We start from the raw sequence: 22,866 nt of genomic DNA, 5'->3' as shown, positions 1-22,866 counted from the left end.
TTAGTTCAGAATCACTTGCAGAACTTTTAAATAAACTGATGTTGGCTCCAAAGTAAGAGATGTTTTTATTTTATCCATGGTTAAAAGAAATATCAGTTTATACCAGCCTCAAAGTATAGTCCCTGAACCATCAGCAGCAGAAACAGCCAGTTATGAAAATTTCAAGGTCCTCCCCATATTGCTGAAGCCTAGCAATTTATGTTTTGTAAACCCTTCAGGTGATTTGGATGCAAACTAAAAAGTATTTTCTATAAAAAACTTTTGTCTTTTTTTTTTAAATATAGGCTTTAACTCATTGTGCCCTAAGAAGAAAATATTTAAAATGGATTTAATTTATTGTTCTCTAAGAGTAATACTGTGCTTGCACGCCTGTAATCCCAGCTCTGGAGGCTAAGACAGGATTGGGGATTCAAAGCCAGCCTCAACAACTTCGAGGCACTAAACAACTCAGTGAGACCCTGTCTCTAAGTAAAATATAAAAAATAGGGCTGAGGATGTAGCTCAGTGATTGAGTGCCCCTGAGTTCAATTCTTGGTCCCTCCCCCCCAAAAAAAACCCAAGAGTAATATAGTGGAATTCCATTATTTTTCCAGACGCATGCCACTATAAATTTTCAACAAGTTTCTAGTTAAGACAATTTCAACAAATGCTCTAATAGAAGAGTAGGGAATGTTCCTGTCTAAAGAAAGCTTTATTTTTATGGTTTATTTTGATTCACAAGGCACCTTTCTAAAGACATGAGACCTTTATCCACATCAGATCTTTTCACCCTAGAAGCCACTTCTAGAAATAAAGAGGAAAATAAATTATATTCTAATGCATGGCAAATATTGGATGGGGGACTCTGAAACCAGCTAAATGCTTACCAACTGGGGGAATGATTCCATAAATCAGAATATCAACAGGATGAAATGTTGCTCAATCACCAAAATGATACTTTTCATATGAGATTTTAAATAATATAGAGAAATGACTGTAATAGCTCATGAGACTGAAAGCATACACTCCCTGCCCCCGGCCCCCCCCCTCCCATACGCATGCTTTCTCTCTCAATTGGAAACAAGGAAGTACTGAAATATTAATGCTGATTATCCCTGGGTAGTAGTATTATGAATTTTAAAAAATTTACCAGTGTTTTAAATTTTTCAATAATGAATATTCTCCATTAATCAGAAGAAAATCTACAAAAAAAATGGCAGAATTCTTGGGTTGGGGGTATAAACTCAGTGGTACAGTCCTTGACTATATGTATCATGCACAAAGCCCTAAATAAATAAAATAACACAGCTCCTACTTTATGATTTAGGATCTTTAATGATTAATCAAAGCTTTCAGAAGATGGTAACCAGAGCTGGGGATGTAGTTCAGGGGTAGAGTCCTTGCCTAGCATGCACAAGGCCCTGGGTTCGATGCCTAGTATTGACAAAAAATAGAGGGGGTGGGGGGCGGTTAGAAGAAGAAATTCCTTAGAATGAATACTTTCCACATTTTTTTCTTTAAAAAACAGTTAAGTTTGTTAGAGAATATCATGTGAACTAAGCCAATCCCCCAAAACCAAATGTTTTCTCTGATAAGTGGATGCTAATCCATAATGGTGGGGCGGGGATAGGATGAGTGGAGAAACTCTGGAAGGGGCAAAGGTGGGGAGAGGACATGGGAGTAGGAAAGATAGTGAAATGAGACAGACATCATTACCCTAGGTACATGTATGATTGCACAATGGTGTGATGCTACTTTAGGTACAACCAGAGAAGTCAATTTGTGTATAATGAATCAAAGAACATTCTGCTGTCATGTATAACTGATTAGAACAAATAAATGAATTAAAATTATAAAAAATGGTTATGTTTGTAATGTAGGTCATGACTTGGCCATTCTCTGCCTTGTGAGAACCAAGGATGTTACCATTCCCTCAGGTGGTTATGGCTCCAAAGGAAAGTTGTTGTAAGCTAGAAACTGCTGTTATATCTACCAATATGTAAATGTGATAAGAGTTTAAAAAGTAGGTTCAGAGAAAATATTTCCTTAATTTTGAAACTGTATAAATTTTCAGTGTTAAAATTTACTTCTAAGTGCAATGTTCAAGAAATCATAAGACATCAAATGTAGAAATTATGCAGTTTTATAATTTTCTTTGTTGTTTCTTAATCCGTTGAAAAGAATTTCACAATTCAACACTTTTAGGCAGCTTCTTGGTTACTTTCCTTAGTTTCTACTTCTTTGGGCAGCAATGGATCAATCTTTAGTAGCAAACCTTCACTTGTTGAGCTACGAAGGAAGGCACGTACCACAAAGGGACCTAGAAACAAAGGCAAGAATCAATTTTGATGTTTATTCTATAGATTCCTAAGGTGCGAATACAAATAAACAACAGGAAACTTTATAGGACTCACATCATATTTTCACTTGAAAAGTACTAAGTTGGTGAGTAATATTTTAAATTCTAAGAAAGGAAAGATAGATTCATTTCTAGAGCAGAAGACAAAACTAGCTGTCTAGAGATTTATCCTTAAAACCACACACTCACTAATAATTTTTTTCTTCCAGAAGATGATCACCTAGAATTTATTTTATTGCAAAGTCAACAGTGAAGGGAGCAGGTGGTGATATTTACATTTGATGAAAATACTCTAAATATTTAAAACAGTCTGCACAGATGCTACCTTTTGTTACCAAACAGTTGGTAAAATTCTCTAAAAATTAAAAAGCTTTTCATAAGAACAATGTTAAGAGATTTCATTTTAAATGACACAAAATAAAAAATAACAGCACTACTTCGATTTACTGTCTACCATTCCACTTCTGCTATAGTCTCAGAGGATGCTATACTGAAATCAAAGTTTCTGTGGAAGATAAAAATCCATAAACATACAATAACTAGGTACTATAGCCATAGAACAAATGAAGTGTTTAACTCCCAGAGAACATTAAAAAGAAAAAGAAAACAAAACAGCTTATGATTGTGCTTTAATTATTAATGTAGTTATAACACTAACCCTGGCAAATTTCTGTCATGGTTAACCTATTAGTGAATAGTCAATTAACTAGCCAATTAACTATAACAGATCCTGGCTTAGCTTCAGTTATCCATGAATGAAGTTTGTCTGAGGAAGGAATCTGAATGAAGCAATGCAATGATAAAGGTGCCAGGCTAGCTGTGTTCTAGTTTCCACATCTTGACCAAGTCAGTGATTCTCCATGAATCACCTATTTATAAGAAGTGACTTTCGGGGCTGGGGATGTGGCTCAAGCGGTAGCGCGCTCGCCTGGCATGCGTGCAACCCGGGTTCGATCCTCAGCACCACATACCAACAAAGATGTTGTGTCCGCCGAGAACTAAAAAATATTAAAAATTCTCTCTCTCTCTCTTTCCTCTCTCATTCTCTCTTTAAAAAAAAAAAAAAGAAGTGACTTTCATAACATAACAAAAATGATCTTTCTTTTCTAAAATAAATAAATAAGAAAGCCATGTACTAGTATCAGAGACAAAGTCAATGATCTAGCTTCAAAATAACATTTCTTAAATGACTTTTGTTCCTATTTAATACCATTATAGTTTAAGGCAATCTGTTTTCTTTCAAACTTTATTACATTTAATGATAGAAATAACATGGAAATGTGTAAATGTATTTGTATAAGTGATAAAGAAGTCGCTCTCTAAAAACTATGACTCATTAATAAGGTAGTTAGGAATACTTTGAAGAAGTAAATTTTATTTATTTAATTCCTAGAACATGTATTTGCATATTAATCTACTTGTTTTCCTAATATTTTATATTTTTTAAAGTACCACAGTGCTACAGGGAAGTCCACCCTCAGCACACCACTTACCCAAATTCAGAGGTCTATGTTTACACACTTCATTAATAACTGCTTGCAGATTGGTAGCTATCTGGTCACTTGACATATCCAACTGAAAGAAAAATATGTGTATAACATTAATGATATGAATGTGAGAAGATGACACCATTTGAGTAACTGTATTAGTATTTATTCTGGATTAGTATTATTAGTATTTATTTCAAGTATTCACCTAATGCAATTATCCTCACCCCTGCCCTTCCTCCCCCACAGTGATGCTGGGGATGCACCTCAGGAACATTCCATTACTGAGCTACATTCCCAGTCCTTTTTATTTTTTATTTTGAGACAGGGTCTCGCTTAATTGCTGAGGCTGGCCTCATATTTGCAATCCTGTTGCCCCAGCCTCCCAAGTCACTGGAATTACAGGGTGCACGGTGCCCAGCTGCAATTAACTATTAAGAAACCCTATTTTGAAAGCAAAAACTTCCATACTTCTTTTGAAAAGCTACATTTTATATGTTATATATAAAGATTTAATTACCTTATAGAATGTATTATAGCAAAGTGTTTTAAAATTTTTCCATTTGAGGTTCCTTGATTTTCAAGTAATTTCTACAAAGCATATCTTGGATACATATACCATTCCCCATACAAACCTCAAGGAATTAGTGTTATTTTCTTAAGGTCATTTGCTGATTTATTTACAAAAAAAAATGTTTAGAAATTAATGCATTCATGAGTTCAAAATACAGCTACTTTACTACATGCATTAAGGAAATACATATAGAGATATTTTTAGGATGCTGAGCTAACATTCTAATTTTTAAAACACTCTAACCAGGCAATACCAATTATCTTGCCATTTAGCAAAACTACAATAATATATAATAAGTCCTATTCATAAAACTCCTAAACCCAACTTATATCCTTGAAAAGCCCATGCTTCAACAGAATTTTATTCAGCCATAAAGAAAAATGAAATTTATGCCCTTTGCAGGAAAATGGATGGAATTAGAGACCATTATGCTAAGTGAAATAAGTCAAACTCAGAAGGTCAGGTAATAAGAAAGGAAAGGTGATCTAGAAAGGAAAATCTCAAAAAGAAAAATCTCAAAAGGAGATTAGTAAAGGAAAGGGGCCAAGGGGTAGGAGGCAAGAGGGAGGGGGAAGTGGTAGGAAGTATTACTGGGCAAATTATATTATTATATTGTGTGCATGTATGAATATGTAATAACAAATCCCATCAATATGTACAACTATAATGCACCAATAAAAATGTGGAAAAAGTCCATGTTTATTAATCAAATTCAATGAATGTTATTTGTTTTAAATATACCAGTTAAACTCAATTATAGTACATTCAAATGTTAAGAGGATTTGGGTTGTGTGAAATGAATTATTTTCTAATATTTCATCAAAAATTTATAATAGCATAACGAACAAAAATCATACAGTGAAAGAGTTAAAAGTTTAAACAAGATTTCTATTTTCCCGTGATTGTGAAACCATTATGAGAAATGTGCCATGTAAATATAAGGAGAACCCCTCCTGGAAAAAATTATTCTCTTATCGTCATTAAACAACATTTATTCAACACACACTTGGAATGACACAGTACCAAACCCTAAATGAAAGTTTAAACATTACTGAAGGAATTCTCACTTCATCCTAATCCATAAGTGAGAGTTCTGAGAGGAAAAAACTCAAATCACTAGTTAGTTTATCCTATAAGTCCACAGACCTTGCAGTCTTTAAATATAATGAAGCAATCATACTAGCAGAGAAGACATCTTCCACACTCTACATGAAAGAAAAGAAAAAGCTAAAGGAGTACTCACCTCTTGATTCTCCACTATACCTCAAAGTGTCATTCTTCCTATTACCAACTAAAGAGACCATCACAGCTTAATAAGTTCCTTTATTTTTTGTTAAGACCTTAGCACCTACCTTAAATTTGGAAATAGACAGAAAAAGCAATTATGTCCAACATATCTTTTTTAACAGTTGTGGTCTATACTGTTATACTATATATACTCAAATTTTTAAGTATACCTTTTACAGTCTTATATTGCAATTCCCATAGAAAGCCAAAATAACATATGCTATAGATATAAATACAAAACTATTAATTCTCCTGCAACTTTCATTATTAAGATTCCCTCAGTGACTTTAAGGGTTTTGGGAGGTTCTGGGGGACTGTACTGGGGACTGAACTCAGGCCTCCATAAGCTTTGATTCTGAACTATACCACTGGACCCTTATTTTAAGTTTTAAAAAATATAAAAATGTTTTAAAATATAGTTTACACTTTTCTCCAAATTTTATTAGCACCTCTGATCTTTAGTAATGTGCCCTCTACTGAATTTTAAAATATATTTATAAACATAATACTTTACTTCATTTTTGTTTTAAATATTGTGCAAAATTATGGAAAAGTTACATATTTTATGGGTATTACTATTGATTATTTAATTAGCTACTGATGGAAATCAGTAATGATAACTTACGTACAAAAATAATATATATCCCTATATCAGTTTCATCAAAATTTACATGGGAGGGGCTGGGGCTAGGGCTCAGTGGCAGAGCACTTGCCTAGCATGTGCAAGACACTGAGTTCATTCCTTAGCACCATATACAAATAAAATAAAGGCATTCTGTCCATCTACAACTACAAAAAAATTTTTTTAATTTACATGGGAAATTTATTTGAACTGACCATAACTCAGGAAAACGACACCTGCAAAATTCTCAGCAATGATGAGCACTAAGCAACTCAGTGAGATCCTGTCTCTAAATACAAAATAGGGCTGGGGATGTGACTCAGTAGTCGAGTGCACCTAAGCTCAATCCCCAGTACCTACTCCCCACCCCCATAAATAGTCGTAATACTATTTATGTTTAGCTAAAGTGATCATCCACTGCAGGGCATAATCGTTATTTCTCATTCTGTAGCACAAATTTTTCAAAAAACTGTTTTTTTAGTGAATCCTACATTCTGCTTAACATTCCTTAGAAAAGATTTTTTACCAAAAATGCAAGGGTTGAGATTCTGTACATAAGTGAACTCTGCCTCTATCTCATTGCTTTTAAACTCATTCTTCTCTTTCCATGCAACTCATAACCTTTACTTTCAAAAAATTTCTTATCATTCTAACTAAAAAATTGGTCATTCTTTGTCCCTTTGAGATGCATATGTTATATTTCATCTCAGGGCAAAATTTTGTCATGAACATGTCCAAAGCAGTAATTTTTAAACTCTTTTAGGTCATCAAACCTTGCTCCAGAAGAATGCACATAAAAAATTTAGCCTATGCTTTTGATCTTTATGAATTCTCTGACTTAAAAGAAAAGTAGAGAGAAAAAGACTTACCAGGAAAGTATCTTAGTTAAAAGGGATCCCTGGGTCAGACTTTGAGAACCACCAATAAAGAGGTAAGTTTGTTCAACTATTTTGGAAGACTATAAACTACAGTGTAAAAAATAAAAATAATATTTAAATTCTACATAGGATAGAACTTTAAGAAAGCAATATAAATGATTTTTAAACAATACATGTTCCTTCTAAAAAGAACAGTTTATGTAACTATAATATCCTGATAGTCTTTAGATGACTGATCACCTCTAACTGGAAAATGAAAGAGACTACTGCTTTCGATAAGTACGTGTTAACTACCTGACCTCCAAAATCCCTTCCAAATGCAATATTCTAAGTTATATTAAGTGTGGCCTAGCAGATGGTTTCTGCAGAAAGGCCAATACTCAACCTCTGTGACTTCCAACAATCTAAATCAAGAAAGAGAAGAAAATCCATATTTCCTACAGAACATTAATTAAGTAGTAATAATAATAATAATTGAGTATTGATAAATAATCATTATAATTACATATGAAATAATTATAATTGATTATAAAACTTATTGGGGTACTTACTCTGGGTCAAACTCTGTTCTACAGAAACTGCTTAGCTAACAATTCCATATCTACATAGATATTTTTTCATTTCTTCCAAGAACTCTATGATGTAGCTATTATCATATAGCACTTAAATGTTTCATCTATCTAAAAGCACATATATGGTAAGAAGTTGGCCTGTCAGCTATGTTTGTGAACTCTTCAGGCAAGCAAACATTGATAAATTTCATTTCCATTACTTGCTAGCTTGTAACCCTGAACAAGTAATTCTGATCCTTACAAAAAATGACTATTTGTCTGAAAAACACAAATGAGTTTGTTGGAAGCTAAGGGGAGGAAAAGAAATTATATTAGACACTGGAAGGAGAAGAACATTCAGATGAAAACTACGATTTTTCTTTCTGCCTAATGAATCCTTTACCACTTTCCTAATTTTTAGATGTTAACATCACATAATTCAGCACATTTATTTAGTTCCCACTCTTTGTCAAGCAACAATGCTGTAAAATAGAAACAAAAAGAAGGGAAGATTCAAACCCTACCCTCAGGAGCTTACTATCTAGTCACTAAAATATAACACAATAGGTGATATTCCAAATGAATAAACACTTACAGGGGCACAGAGGAAGAAGTGATTGGCTTTGACCAGGAGGGCTTTACAAAGAATATTTAAGCTGAATTCTAAAAGAGGAAGAATACTGAAGAACAAAGAAAATTTTCTAAGCAGAAAAACCAGTATAAGGTGACATGAGGTAACCATGATGTAACTCATTGTATTTAGGGACAGCATTATTGAAGACTTCTGGACTTAAGTGCATGCACAAATGCCACTTACATAATACAGGTCATGCAGAACTGGAGAGCAACCACCCTATGTGAGAGAAGCAGTGGCTACTCAGGGATAATAGACAATTGTGATGAAAGCTATGGGGCTGGTGTCATTATGGCTCCTGATTTTTTCAAAAAACATGTCAAAATTTGGATTTCTATGTAATGTTCAGTTTTTAAATGTTCAGGTTTCAATAAAACAAAACAAAATCTCTATGTGGGTCCAACAAAATAAGTCTGGGAGGCCAAATACAGCCTGCAAGCTATCAATATGTATGTAACTCTGATCTTCAGGTTGCACCACTGAAAATAGCAGAAAATACTGAATTTGAACCTCAGAAAGTGACTTAAGACTAGATTGCAAAGGGTTCTAAATGAAAAGATTGTAGGATATAAGCTTCTCATCAGCAGTGAAAAGATATTAAATGTTTCCTAACATGTAAATAGTGCATTTAGTCTGTTAATGAAACAATTCTAGAGAAGGGGTGTAAAACAGGAGGATTTTTTCGTAGGTCAGAGAGTAAATATTTTAGACTTTGCAGGCCCAATGACCTCTGTTACAACTCTACTGTTATAGCGCAAAAGCAGCTATAGACAATACATAAATAAATGAGTACAGCTGTGTTCCAACAAAAGCTTTATTAAAACAAACAAACAAACAAAAAACAGGTGGATAGCTGGATTTGGCCCACAGTCCATCCAGTTTGCTCATCTATAGGGTAGTGAATAAACTAAAGGTGTTGAAGGAAGTGAATGAGCAAAACCATAACTTTTTACTAGGGCAAAAAAGACTTTTGGTTTGTATTGTTTCATTTAAAGAAAAGTTTTGTTGGATGCTGATAGACTTTTAGTTTATTACTATGCATCTACTATGCAGATGAGGCAAAATGTTTCATCAGTCTAAAAATTGCATTGCCATTTAAAAATAACAGTAGAAAAAATGCTTAGCTACAATTTCAACATATGTTGTAAATTTAATGTGTGCATTTGAAACACGATTCTTTAGGATTGATGACAGGCTATAAATCAAAAGCAAAAAAAAAAAAAGTACATTTAGTGTCCTATATTCTAAAAGAAGATATCAACATTAAGGCCATTAAAAAGGTCCTACTATAATTAACCCCCTTTCCAATTAGAAGCAGCAAACAACAGAGGTGGCAAGAATCCAAAGGGCTCATATGTAGAAACTGGGGAAGGGGGAGAGCACCTGTAAGAAGGGGAGACTGGCTGGTGGAACATGTGCTAAATGAAGAACATTTAACCCATAAGAGATGGGCAGAAAAGTAAAAATAATCGTAACAGTGACCACAAATACAGACAGATAAGCAGATGCATTTGCATTGTTCCTCTTATTCTCCTTTCCTTTACTCCAGAGGAATTAGCCTCAAAAAAAGCACCTTAGTCAAGATACCTTAGAACTGAGCATTCCAAGGTCTCAAGAGTAAAAGAAGGTTGAAAACCAAGTAAGTCCTCCCCACTCTGGGTAACATGAGCCATAAAAGCCTGGCTCCAAATAGGACAAGGGAAGACTTTGCTTATGAGATAGTATTTTTGAACTGGATCAGCTGCACTTCCAATTACCAACAATCACTGGAACTATATGAACTAAAAGGTCTGTGCCTAACAAATAAGGGAAATTGTACAAGACACAGTTGGAAGCAGAAAATGGAAAAATCTATTTCATGGTTTACTTCACTAAATTCAGACTTTTCAATAAACATTTATACCCAGACACAAAATGCTTTTTCTGATAGGAAAGAGATGTGGATTTATAGTTATAGAAGTGATGTTTACAGTAATGAGATATTAGAATGCCCAAAAGGTATAAGGTTGAATAATTATAATTTATCCATACAGCCCAGTATAAAACAGCTATTAAAATGATACTTTTACAAGAATTCTAATAACATGAAAAAACATTTAAGATACAGTGTTAAAGGAAAAAGAATATATAAAACAATATGTAATAGCAATTACATAAACAAAAATTGCATGTACAGAAAAAGAGCAGCAATGAAAAGTACTGCAGCTTCACCATAATTTCAGAAATTCTCAATGACTTTTATATTCTTAATTATACTATTCAGAATTTTCCAAATATTTTATTATGTACATTTATTACTCAATTAAAACATTACTTTCAGTTTAGCATTCAAATTTATAAAACCAGGGCTGAGGGTGTGGCTCAGTGGTAGAACATATTTGTCTAGCATGCACAAAGCCTTAGATTCAATTCTCAGCACTGTCAAAAAAAATTTTTAAAGGAAAAGTATAAAACCAAGATACTATAAACTACAAGGCATGCTTTATTTCTTCATAAAGAAACAAAGCAGGGTTGGGACTGCAGCTCAGTGACAAAGCGTTTGCCTCTCACATGTGGGGCACTGGGTTTTGATTGTCAGTAGCACATAAAAAATAAATAAAGACATTATATCCATCTACAACTAAAAAATTTTTAAAAAGAAACAAAGTAATAGGACTTACTCTCCCTGTTGGTACTGGGGAATAGACTCAAATCCCTACCTGACCACCACATTCATAACAAGCATTATGTTATTACATGTTTTGATACTTTTTTTTTTTTTTTTTGGTACCAAGGCTTGAACCCAGGGCACTTAACCACTTAGCCACATCCCCAACCCTTTTTATTTTTTTAAATTTTGAAAAGAGTCTTGCTAAGTTTGTTTAGAGCCTTGCTAAATTGCTAAGGCTGGCTTTGAACTTGCAATCCTCCTGCCTCATCTCCCAAGTCACTGAGATTAGAGGCATGTGCTACCACACCCAACTGTTTTTATACTTTTCAAATTATACTTTTTCCTTTTTGTTTATTGGAGCATTATAATTATATATAATAGTAGGACTCATTTTGCCATATTCATACATATAAATAATCAATCTCATTCCCCAGTATATTCCTTACCCTCCCCTCTTCCCTCCCCAGTTCTGCTTGCTCTTCTCCACTGATCCACCTTCTATTATTTTAGTTAGTGTAATAATTATACACACATACACACACACACACACAATTAATTGTGGTGTATTTATATATGGACATAGCATTATTTGGTAGATTTCATTCCTTAGTACTTCTCAATACCATTCCTGCTATCTTCCCTCTTGATCCCCTTCTTCTACTCTATTGGTCTTCCTTTAATTTTTGTGAGATCCTTTTCATACTTTTATTTCCTCTCTACCTCCACTCTCTACACTCTCTACTTCCTTTGGCTAATGGTTTCAGAAGCTCATGGTCAACTCCAGAGCTCTGGGACCAAGGTGAGGCAGAACATCATGGTGGAAGAGCATGACAGAAGAAAGCAGCTCAAGACATGACAACCAGGAAGCAGAGAGAGAGCTCCACTTACCAGGGACAAAATAAAAGCCTCTCAAAGTCATGGCCCCAATTACCTACTTCTTCCAGCCACACACTACCTGCCTACAGTTGCTGCTCAGTTAATCCATGTCAGTGGATTTATCTGCTAATTAGGTCACAACTCTCATAATCTATTCATTTCATCTTTGAACATCTTTTAAAAAATTTTTTTTGGTTGTTGATAAACCATTTATTTGTTTGTTTGTTTGTTTGTATGCAGTACTGAGAATCAAACCCAATGCCTCACTTATGCTAGGCAAGCACTCTACCACTTAGCTACAACTCCAGTCCTGAACATCCTTGCACTGTCTCACATGTGTGCTTTGAGGGACACCATGTATTCAAACCATAACAAATTAGGTTTACTAGTTTATGTATATTAAACTAGCCTTTGCATCCTTGGGATGAATACAACTTGACTGTGTGTATAATTTTTAATATGTCTTTGAATGCAGATTGCTAATATTTTATTAAGCATTTCTGCATCTAATGTTTGTCACAGATATTGGTTGTAGTTTTCTTCTGATGTGTCTTTATCTGGTTTTGGTATCAGGGCAACACTGGCTTCATGGAATGAATTTGGGAGTGTTCCCTTCCTTTCTATTTCATAGAATAATTTGAAGAGAACTGACATTTGTTCTTTAAAGATCTGATAGAATTTGGCTGATAATCTACTGGTCCTGGGCTTTTCTTTGTTCAAAGGCTTTTTATTATTATTTCAATCTCATTGCTTATTATTGGTTTCTTCAGGCTTTTTCTCTTCTTGGTTCAATTTGAGAAGGTCATATGTGTTAAAAAATTTATCAATATTTCCTATATTCTCCAATTAATTAGATTACAAGTTTTTAAAACGGACCTCTATTTTTCAGCAATGTCTGTGGTAATATCTTCTTTTTCTTCTCTAATTGTGATGATTTGTGCCTTTTCTCTCTTTTGGTTAGTTTGGCTACGAGTTTATCAACCTTGTTGATCTTTTCAAAGAACCAACTCTTGTTGCATCAATCTTTTGTATTGCTTTTATTATCTATTTTACTAATTTTGGCTCTTAATTATTTTCTATCTTCTACTGGTTTTATAATTTTTTCCTTCTTTTCTAGGATCTTGAGATATAACATTTAATTGTTTATTTGGGATCTTCTTCCTTTTTAAAAATGTAGATATTTAATGCTATAAACTTTTCTCTTAGAGCCATCTTCATGGTGTGCCAGAAACCCTGGTACATTGTATCACTATTGTTTGATTCTAGGAATTAAAAAAAATTTTTTTTGTCTCATTTACTCTATGATTCATTGTTCATTTAAAAGAATACTGCTAAATTTCCATGTGTTTATATGGTTTCTATTTTTTTCTTGCTGTTGATTTCTAATTTAACTCCATTATGAAATGATAAAATGTACAGCATTCTATCAATTTTTTGTGTGTTTACTAAGACTTGTTTTATGGACCTGAAATATGGATTATTTTGGAAAAGGTTCCATGAGTTACTGAGAAGAAAGTGACTTTAGATGAAATATTCTATAGATGTCTTGTTAAGTACATTTAATTTATAGCATTATTTAGGTCAGAAATGTCTGTTTGGATGACCTGTCTAATGATCAAAAGGGTGTGTTGAAGGTACCCTGTATTATTGCACTTCTGGAACTTGATATCAGTAAGAATTTGTTTTATATAATTACATGCAACAACATTTGGGACATAAAGTTTTTCTATCATATCTTTTTATTGGTTGTTCCCTTTTACCAGTATGTAGTGATTTTCTTGTCTCTTGTGATTAATTGTTGCTTGAAATCTGCTTCATCAGACATCAGAGTAGCTACTCCTGCTTGGTTTGGGACAGCATTTGCACTGAATCTTTTTCCATATTTCTACTTTCAATTTGTGGATGTCATTTATAAGATGAGTCTCTTGCAAACTGCATATAGTTGGGTCTTGTTTTTTAACCCATTCTGGCAGTTTGTCTTTTTTTAATATTTATTTTTTAGTTGTAGTTGGACACAATACCTTTATTTCACTTATTTATTTTTATGGGGTGCTGAGGATCCAACCCAGGGTCTCACACATGCGAGGTGAGCGCTCTACTGCTGAGCCACAACCCCAGCCCCAGTTTGTCTTTTAATTGGAGAGTTGAACCCGTCTGCATTCAACATTATTATGGAGAAATGTTTATTATTTCCTGCCATTTTGGTTTGTTTCATATGTTTAATCCAGTCTTAGTTTTCATTTACTTAACTGCTCATCATGAGAGATTCATCCAATTGAGAGCTTCGGGTTTGTTTTTGAGTTCCTCAATGTGTAAATACTTTTTGTAGTGCTGGCTTAGTGATCAAGAAATCCTTTAGTTTATCCTTATTGTGGAAAGTTTTTGTATCCTCTTTGATTCTGAATGATAACTTTGTTGGAACTAGCAATCTTGGTTGGCAATTGTTTCCTTTCAGAGCTTGGATTATCTCATTCCAAGCCTTCCTGGATTTTAAAAGGCTAAGAAGTCAGAAGTAAATCTTATAGTTTACCTCTAAATGGGACCCGATATTTTTCTCTTGCAGCCTTTTAATATTCTATCCATATTCTTTTAGATATTTTGATTATAATGTATCTTAGATACAGGGGTTTTTTTTGTCTTTGTCTATTTGGGGAATCTATATGTGTCCTGTATGTGGATGTCCGTCTGATTCCTAAGGCATGTGAATTTTTCTGCTATTATTTCACTGAAAAGGTTCTTAATGTGATCAGTCTGTATCTCCATGTCTTCTTCAACCTCACTGACTCTAAGTTTGGTTTTGAAATACTGTCACAGAGTTCTTGTATATTCTCATTATGGTCTTTTTTTTATTTCTTAACTGCATACTGAGTGTTCAAGTTCACATACCCTGTCTTCTAAGATTGAAGTTCTGTTTTCTATGTAATCTAATCCATTAGTGATGCTTTCAAGCAAATTTTTTATTTGATTTACTGTGTCTTTTATTTCCAAGAGTTCTGACACACATTCATATGTAAAAGAAAAAGAAAAAAGGTTCTTAATGAAAAATAAAGGAATTATTTCCACCGGGGTGGTCAAACCTGATGACAAGGATAGATGTTCGCTGTCCATGCCATATTGCCCTCTGTTGCCTCTTGGATTATGTGACACTATAGAGATAGCAAGGGCTGGGGGGTTGTGAAACCTGTCCTCTTGTGTTGCTCACTAAATTGGCTAGTTATAATATCTCTCAGTTTTCCTTCTCACTTGTATACAGTAGGACAGAATGGGAAGTACTAACAATTGGATTTTGTCCAGACAAAGTCAATGCTCTCCCAGGGCAGGGATGATACGGAGTTCTAAATGAGAAGCTCTAGTGGCTGGTATTTAGTTCCCATCATCTTTTGAAATTTTGTCAGGTGGTATCTGCTCCAGAGAGACTAAATTAACACAACTTCTAGCTAGGTAGATTAGCTGATCTCTGATGAGCATGCAGATCTTAAGAGCCTTCAAAAGAACTCTGCTTGTGGGATTGAGTAATTAACCCTGAATAGTTATTACACACTCCACTGCAGATGAATGTGGTCTTCCAGGATCAGACCCTGAGTGCAAATGTGCCCACCTGTCCAGCTTCTGGACCCTTCCCTGGATGATCCTGTAAACCACTAGACCAAAAGGGAAAGCAAGAAACATTTCTCACATATCCCTACACTGAATCCCTGGAAGCACAATCTTCTCAGTGCCTGCCCTTAACTGCACCACACTAGTAGCAGTCTGGACCCCATGGCAGGCAATTGCTGGCACAGCCTGCTGGTATTTTCCATGATCTCCTGTGTTCCCACAACAGAAAGCCCCAGCACTGCCACTTCAAGATGGCTACCTACCTCAGCTCTCCACGCAACAGCCAAGAAACACAGAGCCCTTTTAAAACATAAGCTCACTACACTCCACTGACTCAGTTAAGATCAGATTGCTAATGATCAGATTCAAACTAAAAAGCTTTTCTCAGCAAACAAAACAATCAATGAGTTGAAGAGAGAGTCTCCATTTGGGGAGCAAATTTTGCCACACGCATGTCAGATAGAGCACTAATCTCCAGGATATATAAAGAACTCAAAAAACTTAACACCAAAAAACCAAATAACCCAATCAGTAAATGGGCTAAGGAACTGAACAGACACTTCACAGAAGAAGATATACAAGCGATCAACAAATATATAAAAAAAATGTTCAACATCTTTAGTAAATAGAGAAATGCAAATCAAAACTAAGATTTTATCTCACCCCAGTCAGAATGGGAGTTACCAAGAATTCAAGCAATAGTAAGTGTTGGAGAAGATTCAGGGAAAAGGTACACTCATACATTACTGCTGGGACTGCAAATTGGTGCAACCACTTTGGAAAGCAGTGTGAAGATTCTTCAGAAAACTTGGAATGGAACCACCATTTGACCCAGCTATCCCACTCCTAGGTCTATACCCAAAGGACTTAAAATCAGCTACATAGCTACACCAATATTTATAGCAGCTGAATTCATAGTAGCTAAACTGTGGAACTAACCTAGATGCCCATCAACAGATGAACAGATAAAGAAACTGTAGTATATATACACAATGGAATATTACTCAACATTAAAAAAGAATGAAATTATGTAATTTGCAGGTAAATGAATAGAGTTGGAGAATACCATGCTAAATAAACAAAGTAAGCCAATCCCAAAAAACTAAAGCCTGAGTGTTTTCTCTGATTAATGGATGCTAATCTAACAGGGCAGGGGGAGGAGGCATGGGAAGAATGGAGGAACTTTGGATTGGGCAAAGGGGAGGGTGTGGACGGGTACTGAGGATAGGAAAGATGGTGGAATGAGACAGACATTACCCTAGGTACAAGTATGACTGCACAAATGGTGTATCTCTATACCATATACAACCAGAGAATTGAAATGTTGCGTACTACATTTGTGTACGAAATGAAATGAATTGAAATGCATTCTGATATCAACTACAAATAAGTAGAACAAATTTTTAAAAAAAGAATAAAAACAACAATAAGTGTTGGCAAGGATGTGGGGGGAAAGGTACACTCATACATTACTTTGGGACTGCAAATTGGTACAACCAATCTCAAAAGAAGTATGGAGATTCCTTAGAAAACTTTGAATGGAACCACCATTTGACCCAGCTATCCCACTCCTCCATCTATACCCAAAAGACTTAAAATCAGCATACTATAGTAACTCAGCCACATCAATGTTTTTAGTAGCTCAATTCACAATAGCTAAACTGTGGAAGCAACCTAGATGTTCTTCAATAGATGAATGGATAAAGAAACTGTGGTGTATATATATACAATGGAACATTACTTAGCATTAAAAGAGAATAAAATTATAGCATTTGTAGGTAAATGGATGGAGTTGGAGAATATCATGCCAAGCAAAGTAAGCCAATCCCAAAAAACCAAAGGCCAAATGTTCTCTCTAATACGTGGATACTGATCCATAATGGGAGTGTCATGGGAAAAATGGAAAATTTTTGATTGGGCAAGGAGGAGGGAGGGGAAAAGAGGAAGGATGGGGGTAGGAAAGATGGTGGAATGTGATAGACATTATTACATTAGATATATGTATGACTGCACATATGGTATAATGCTAATTGTGTACAGAGAAATGAAAAGTTGTACTGCAATTGTGTACAATGAATCAAAATACATTCTGCTGTCATATATACCTAATTAAAATAAATAAATAGACAAAGCAGAATTCTTAACACTTGGTGACAAACCTGAGAACATCTAGAGAGTTCTCAATGTTTCATGTTTCAAGATGTTGTGGTTGATTTTTCAAACTTTTCAAACCATTTCCATTCTGCTGATACTATAAATGGCTTTATTTATAATTCCTGTTTGCATACTATCTCATAATGTTTTTATATTATCTGTAAAAAATATATTTAAAATGCTAACAAATGTAAAGAAAAATAAAAATTATCCAAAAGCAAAAAAAAAAAAAAATCCAGACTACTTCTCTGTTCCACATACTCTCCTATACTAAATTTGTTTACTAAGATTCTCTTTCTGTCTGTGTCACCCTTCCCTTCTGAGGTAAACTGTGTGATTTATATCTCCTCAAATCAGATAGGAAGGTTCTCCTCCCTCAAAGACATATACCTATATCCTCCTCCACAGTTGATGTGACTACAAGGAGATAAGTCTGTGACTAGAGGGCTTCTACTGGAACCATGCCCACTTACCAGGTCTCAAGCTATGTTGAGACTAGGCCAGGTGACAATGGAAGGGGACAAAATGTTGTAGGGAGCAGATGAGGCAGGGCACCAAAGATAGCAGGAAACAGTTTTATTTGGCTACAGCCAGGTTCAGAGGGTACAGCTTTTGCAGTAATCAATTAATCCCCTGAACCCTGAGTTCAGGTTGTTTCAGAACTGTATACCCAGTGTGTAAGGGGATGGGCTCAGAAGTTCAGTCTGCAGAAGTTTACATAAAAGCAGCTTTTTCTTTCACTGTTCTGGGCAAGTTAACCCTTCAAGGACAACACCTGAGAAGTATTAGTAATAATTGAGTCTGTGCTAAATAGGTTTAAAAAGTTTTATGGCATAGTAAAAGAATAAATAAAATTACAGTTAAATGTTTAAACATCATTAGAAATCAACTCTTAAAAATCTTTTAAAAATGTGTTTAATATAAACAATTGATTTTTAAGTTTCTTCTCCCCTTTCTTTCCTCCCCCTGCCAGCTGTTACCATGGAGCCCAATTGGTAACTTCTCTTATCTTAGAAATGTAGATATATCTGTGAAGCTCCAGCTCAAGGTCAGAGGCCTTGTTAAAGGATTTTTTTTTTTAATAATCACATATTGCATTTGCAAACACACTTTTACAAACTACTATACTATAGGAAAAGAGGCATCCAGCACCTGGATTGCTGATCTCTTCCAAGCCAAGTAAAATAGAGCAACAGGAAAATAGGAAGTTTAACTACATTGAACTCTTTTGTAGAAACTCTGTTGCTGATAGTACTAAAATCAATTATGGTGAAGATTTCTGGAAAAGCTTAATTAAGATTTTCTGTGGAGGAGGAGGGTGCCACTACAAAATGACAAACTCACTATCAGTTTGGTGGTACTTCAGGTCTGAGTTTTTTCTCCAATTTAATACTATTTAATTTTCAGAGTCCTCAATGAATTGTTCTATACATTCTGTCCATGTTTTATAATACCTTCATTTAGTTTAACAAAAGGGTATACTGTGATTATGCCATCTTACCTGATATAGGAACTTGCCAGACTTATGTGTTATGAATTTATATTTTAGGATTGGCAAACTCTTTCTGTGATGGGTTGGACAATAAATATATTAAGCTTTAAAGGTCCTCAATACGATTCTTTTCTTCTTCTTCTTCTTCTTTTTTTTTTTAAATAAGGCCGTGTAATAGACCTCTCTAAGCTCACAGGCTATAAAAAACAAGCCATGGATCCATTATTTGCTTATATGTTTTTAAAATACAGTGTTTCCTTACAAGTATTTGGAAACTTATTGACACAGACAACTAGTGGTATGAGTTGAGTTATCCCTTATGTAACTGAGAAATTAATACATTTAACAAAATCTATAATGGAGGAATAAGGATCCTTTTAGGTAGAATATTTTTTTATTTTCGCTTTTGCTGCTGGAGATTGAACCAAGGATCTCACTAATACTGGGAAAGGGCCATACCACTGAGCTACTTCTCCAGACCTTAGAAGCAGTTTTGATAACTGCTTATGATACTGTCATTTGGAAAATGTTCAACTTTTTGTCTATATTTAATAATTTATAATAGGGCCTTACAAATATTGTAGTGTGTCTACTATACATATTAATGGATGTTATAATTTGTTTAAATATAATACTAATGACACTCTGAGTTATTTTTCAGATCCATTAAACTTCACCTAGATTAAAAAAAAAAAAGAATTCAGTAAAACTATCACATTTATCACTAGTTTTATTTTTCTTTTTAAAATAATGCTAATAAAAGAAAGCTATGTTTCCAGTATGTTAACAACTACTTATTAACAAATGTATTGCCAACAAAGGAGTTGGCAACCACTGGAAAACAAATTAGTGACACTTCTTTTACATGTTATGCCATATTTGTATTTTTCATCATTCTTTTAATCAATGATTACCACATTGTTGAGTTATTGCATGGATTAATAAGAAAAGCTGTTTCTCTCCAATGGTATGATTTTTTTAGGCTATTTTTCATATATGAAAAGGGTGAGAGTCATACTATTAATCCCCCAAACTCTGGGGAAATTTCCATTTGATTTTGTGACACTATGGGTAAGAAAAGTGGAAAAGAAAATGACTATTTTTTATTCTAATATTCCTTCTGGTAAGAACACTGGCAAAAATCTATCTAAAGGATATAACCTAAAATACTATAAAGATGAGTCATTGCAAGTAAGTCTCTCTCATGATAAAGCATCAAAGATGGTGCTGGAACATAGTGATTCAGGATAAATAATAATTTCTCCTCTTGGCCCCATATCCCTGGAGATCTAAGATCTATTACCAACCTATTGCCTTTATCTTACATTCTACAGTATATTTTCCTCTCTTTAATTCCCTTATTTATAACACAGCACACCAAATGTAAGGCAACAGAGTTAATGATTAACTGAAAGGAATAAAGGAAAAGAGGAGGAAGTCACATGAGTTAATGGGCTGCTGCCTTTCTTTAGCTATTGTTTATATCTAATTGATTTAAATTATACTTCTTGCAAGCTACTATTTCAGATCATGGACTTAGTTGCTTCAAAATAAGCCTTCAAATTCTATGACCTCTACTACCATGTCTTGTTGTTAGAACTCTAATACATTCACTTTTCCTGTTCTAACATGTTCACTAAAACTGAAGGCCCTGATTTCAACACAAGATTAGCTATGTTTATATTCTCTTGCCCTGAACTTGTTTATTTTTGTTACAATATACTTCAGCTTTTATCAGCTGCCAAGCAGATAGTATTCTTGCTTCAAAACAACTATGAGGCAAGCAAAACACAGTGATACTCACCTATGAATAGACCATGTCTACAACTTTAAAAAGAAGACAGGGAAAAACAAAAACCAAAACCCATCAAAGACATTGCTTTAATTTTGAAGAGTTCAAAGCTCCAAATTCATATGAAACACAGACAAGAAATGCTGGTTAAATCAGGTGTTGGCATGATTTGGTATACATGTACATTTGTGTTGTGCTACCCAATATTTTCTCCTTTTTAGAAAAACAAGTTTAGGTTTCACTTTCCAATAAATTATTGTTTACAAGTCCTCAATATCTGAATATCTGTATGACTGTAAAAGAGCTTTTTTTCCCCAATGTTATGTATGATAACTTAAGGTCAAGGTTAGGCTATTACATAAATGCATTCACAATTTTAATCATATTAGATGATGTTTCTGTAATTCCTATTCCAATTGATTCGAGATTTTATGTTCTAATTACACATTAATAAATTAAAAATAGGGCTGGGGTTGTGGCTCAGTGGTAGAGCACTCGCTTAGTATGTGTGAGGCCCTGGGTTTGATCCTCAGCACCATGTTAAAAAAATAAATAAATAAAGGTATTGTGTCCAACTACAACTAAAAAAAAAAACTTTAAAAAAATAATTTAAAATAATATGGTAGCATTTAAAAAAATAAAACAGTACAAGTAGAACAATTAGAGAAGATTAAGCTAAGTAAAGTTAGCCAATCCCAAAGAAACAAATGTTTTCTCCGATATAAGGGGGGTGACTCAAAGTGGGGTAGGGAGGGAGAGCATGGGTGGAAATTACCTCTAAATAGGAAATTGGGGTGGGAAGGAAAGGGAAGGGGAAGGGGAATTAGCAAGGATAGTGGAAGGAGATGGTCATCATTATATAAAATACATGTATGAAGATGTGAATTTGATGTCAACATACCTCATATACAGAGATATGATAAATTGTGGTATTAAGGTGTTTTAAGAATTGTAATACAAAAAAAAGAAGAAAGGCTCATGTATAATGGCATAATTTGGTGTGAACATACTCTATATACAGAGTTACGAAAAATTGTGCTGTGAATGGATAATTACGAATGTAATGCACTTCACTATTGTCATGTATATAAGAAATAAATAAAATAATAATTAACACCAAAAAATAAAAAATAATATTACACTCAGTTATAAGTATCCCTCTCCTCTTTACAGATTTATTGTTAAATATTTTCCTTAGTGAACCACTGTATTGAATTGAACTGATTGGGTTCCTTCTACAAGTATTAGAATGCCTACTAAATGAAAAACAGTGTATGACTTTTCTAGGACAGCTGCAATAAATTACCCCAAACTTGGAAAAATTTAAAAAATTTTTAAAAATAAAAAAATAAAAATAATATGGTAGCATTTAAAAAAATAAAACAGAACAAGTAGAACAAGTGACATTCCTATTTTAAATCTATTGTTTTTAAACCAAAACTACACTGAGATTTCATCCCACTCCAGTTAGAATGGCCGCCATCAGGAACGCAAGCAATAATAAGTGTTAGAGAGGATGTGGACAAAGAGAAACATTTGCACTGTTGGCAGGATAGTAAATTAGTATAACCACTATGAAAATCAGTATGGAGGTTCCTCAAAAGATGAGTAATGAAACCACCATATTACCCAGGTATACCACTTCTTAGAATATACCTTAAACAATTAAAGTCATCATACTATAGTGATACATGCATACTATGTTTACAGCAGCACAATCCACAATAGCCAAACTATGAAACCAGACTAGGTATCTGTCAATGTATTCATGGATAAAGAAAATGTAGTATATATACACAAGGGAGTTTTATTCACCCATAAAGAAAAATGAAATTATGTCATTTACAGGAAAATGAATGGAACTTGAGAACATTATGTTAAGTGAAGTAAGCCAAACTTAGAAAATCAAGGGTCCTATGTTTTCTTTTTATATG

At 34.1% G+C, this 22,866-nt stretch overlaps 1 protein-coding gene across 1 annotated transcript in view; it reads right to left on the bottom strand.

Annotated features, from left to right (window-relative positions):
• Positions 1-1,294: 1,294 nt before the first annotated feature.
• Mrpl1 (mitochondrial ribosomal protein L1) overlaps positions 1,295-22,866 on the bottom strand; it is a 79,751-nt gene continuing 58,179 nt past the window's right edge. Inside the window, exons 8-9 of the mRNA XM_005337272.5 lie at positions 3,832-3,913; positions 1,295-2,299 (exon numbers count right to left, since the gene is read on the bottom strand). Of these exons, the coding sequence (XP_005337329.1) occupies positions 2,181-2,299; positions 3,832-3,913 (201 nt within the window). The 3' untranslated portion in view covers positions 1,295-2,180. The remainder of the gene's footprint in view (positions 2,300-3,831; positions 3,914-22,866) is intronic.

The sequence above is a fragment of the Ictidomys tridecemlineatus genome, chromosome 9 (genome assembly GCF_052094955.1).
Source record: "Ictidomys tridecemlineatus isolate mIctTri1 chromosome 9, mIctTri1.hap1, whole genome shotgun sequence".
Classification (NCBI taxonomy): Eukaryota; Metazoa; Chordata; class Mammalia; order Rodentia; family Sciuridae; genus Ictidomys; species Ictidomys tridecemlineatus.
This window is presented reverse-complemented; position numbering and strand designations above follow the sequence as displayed.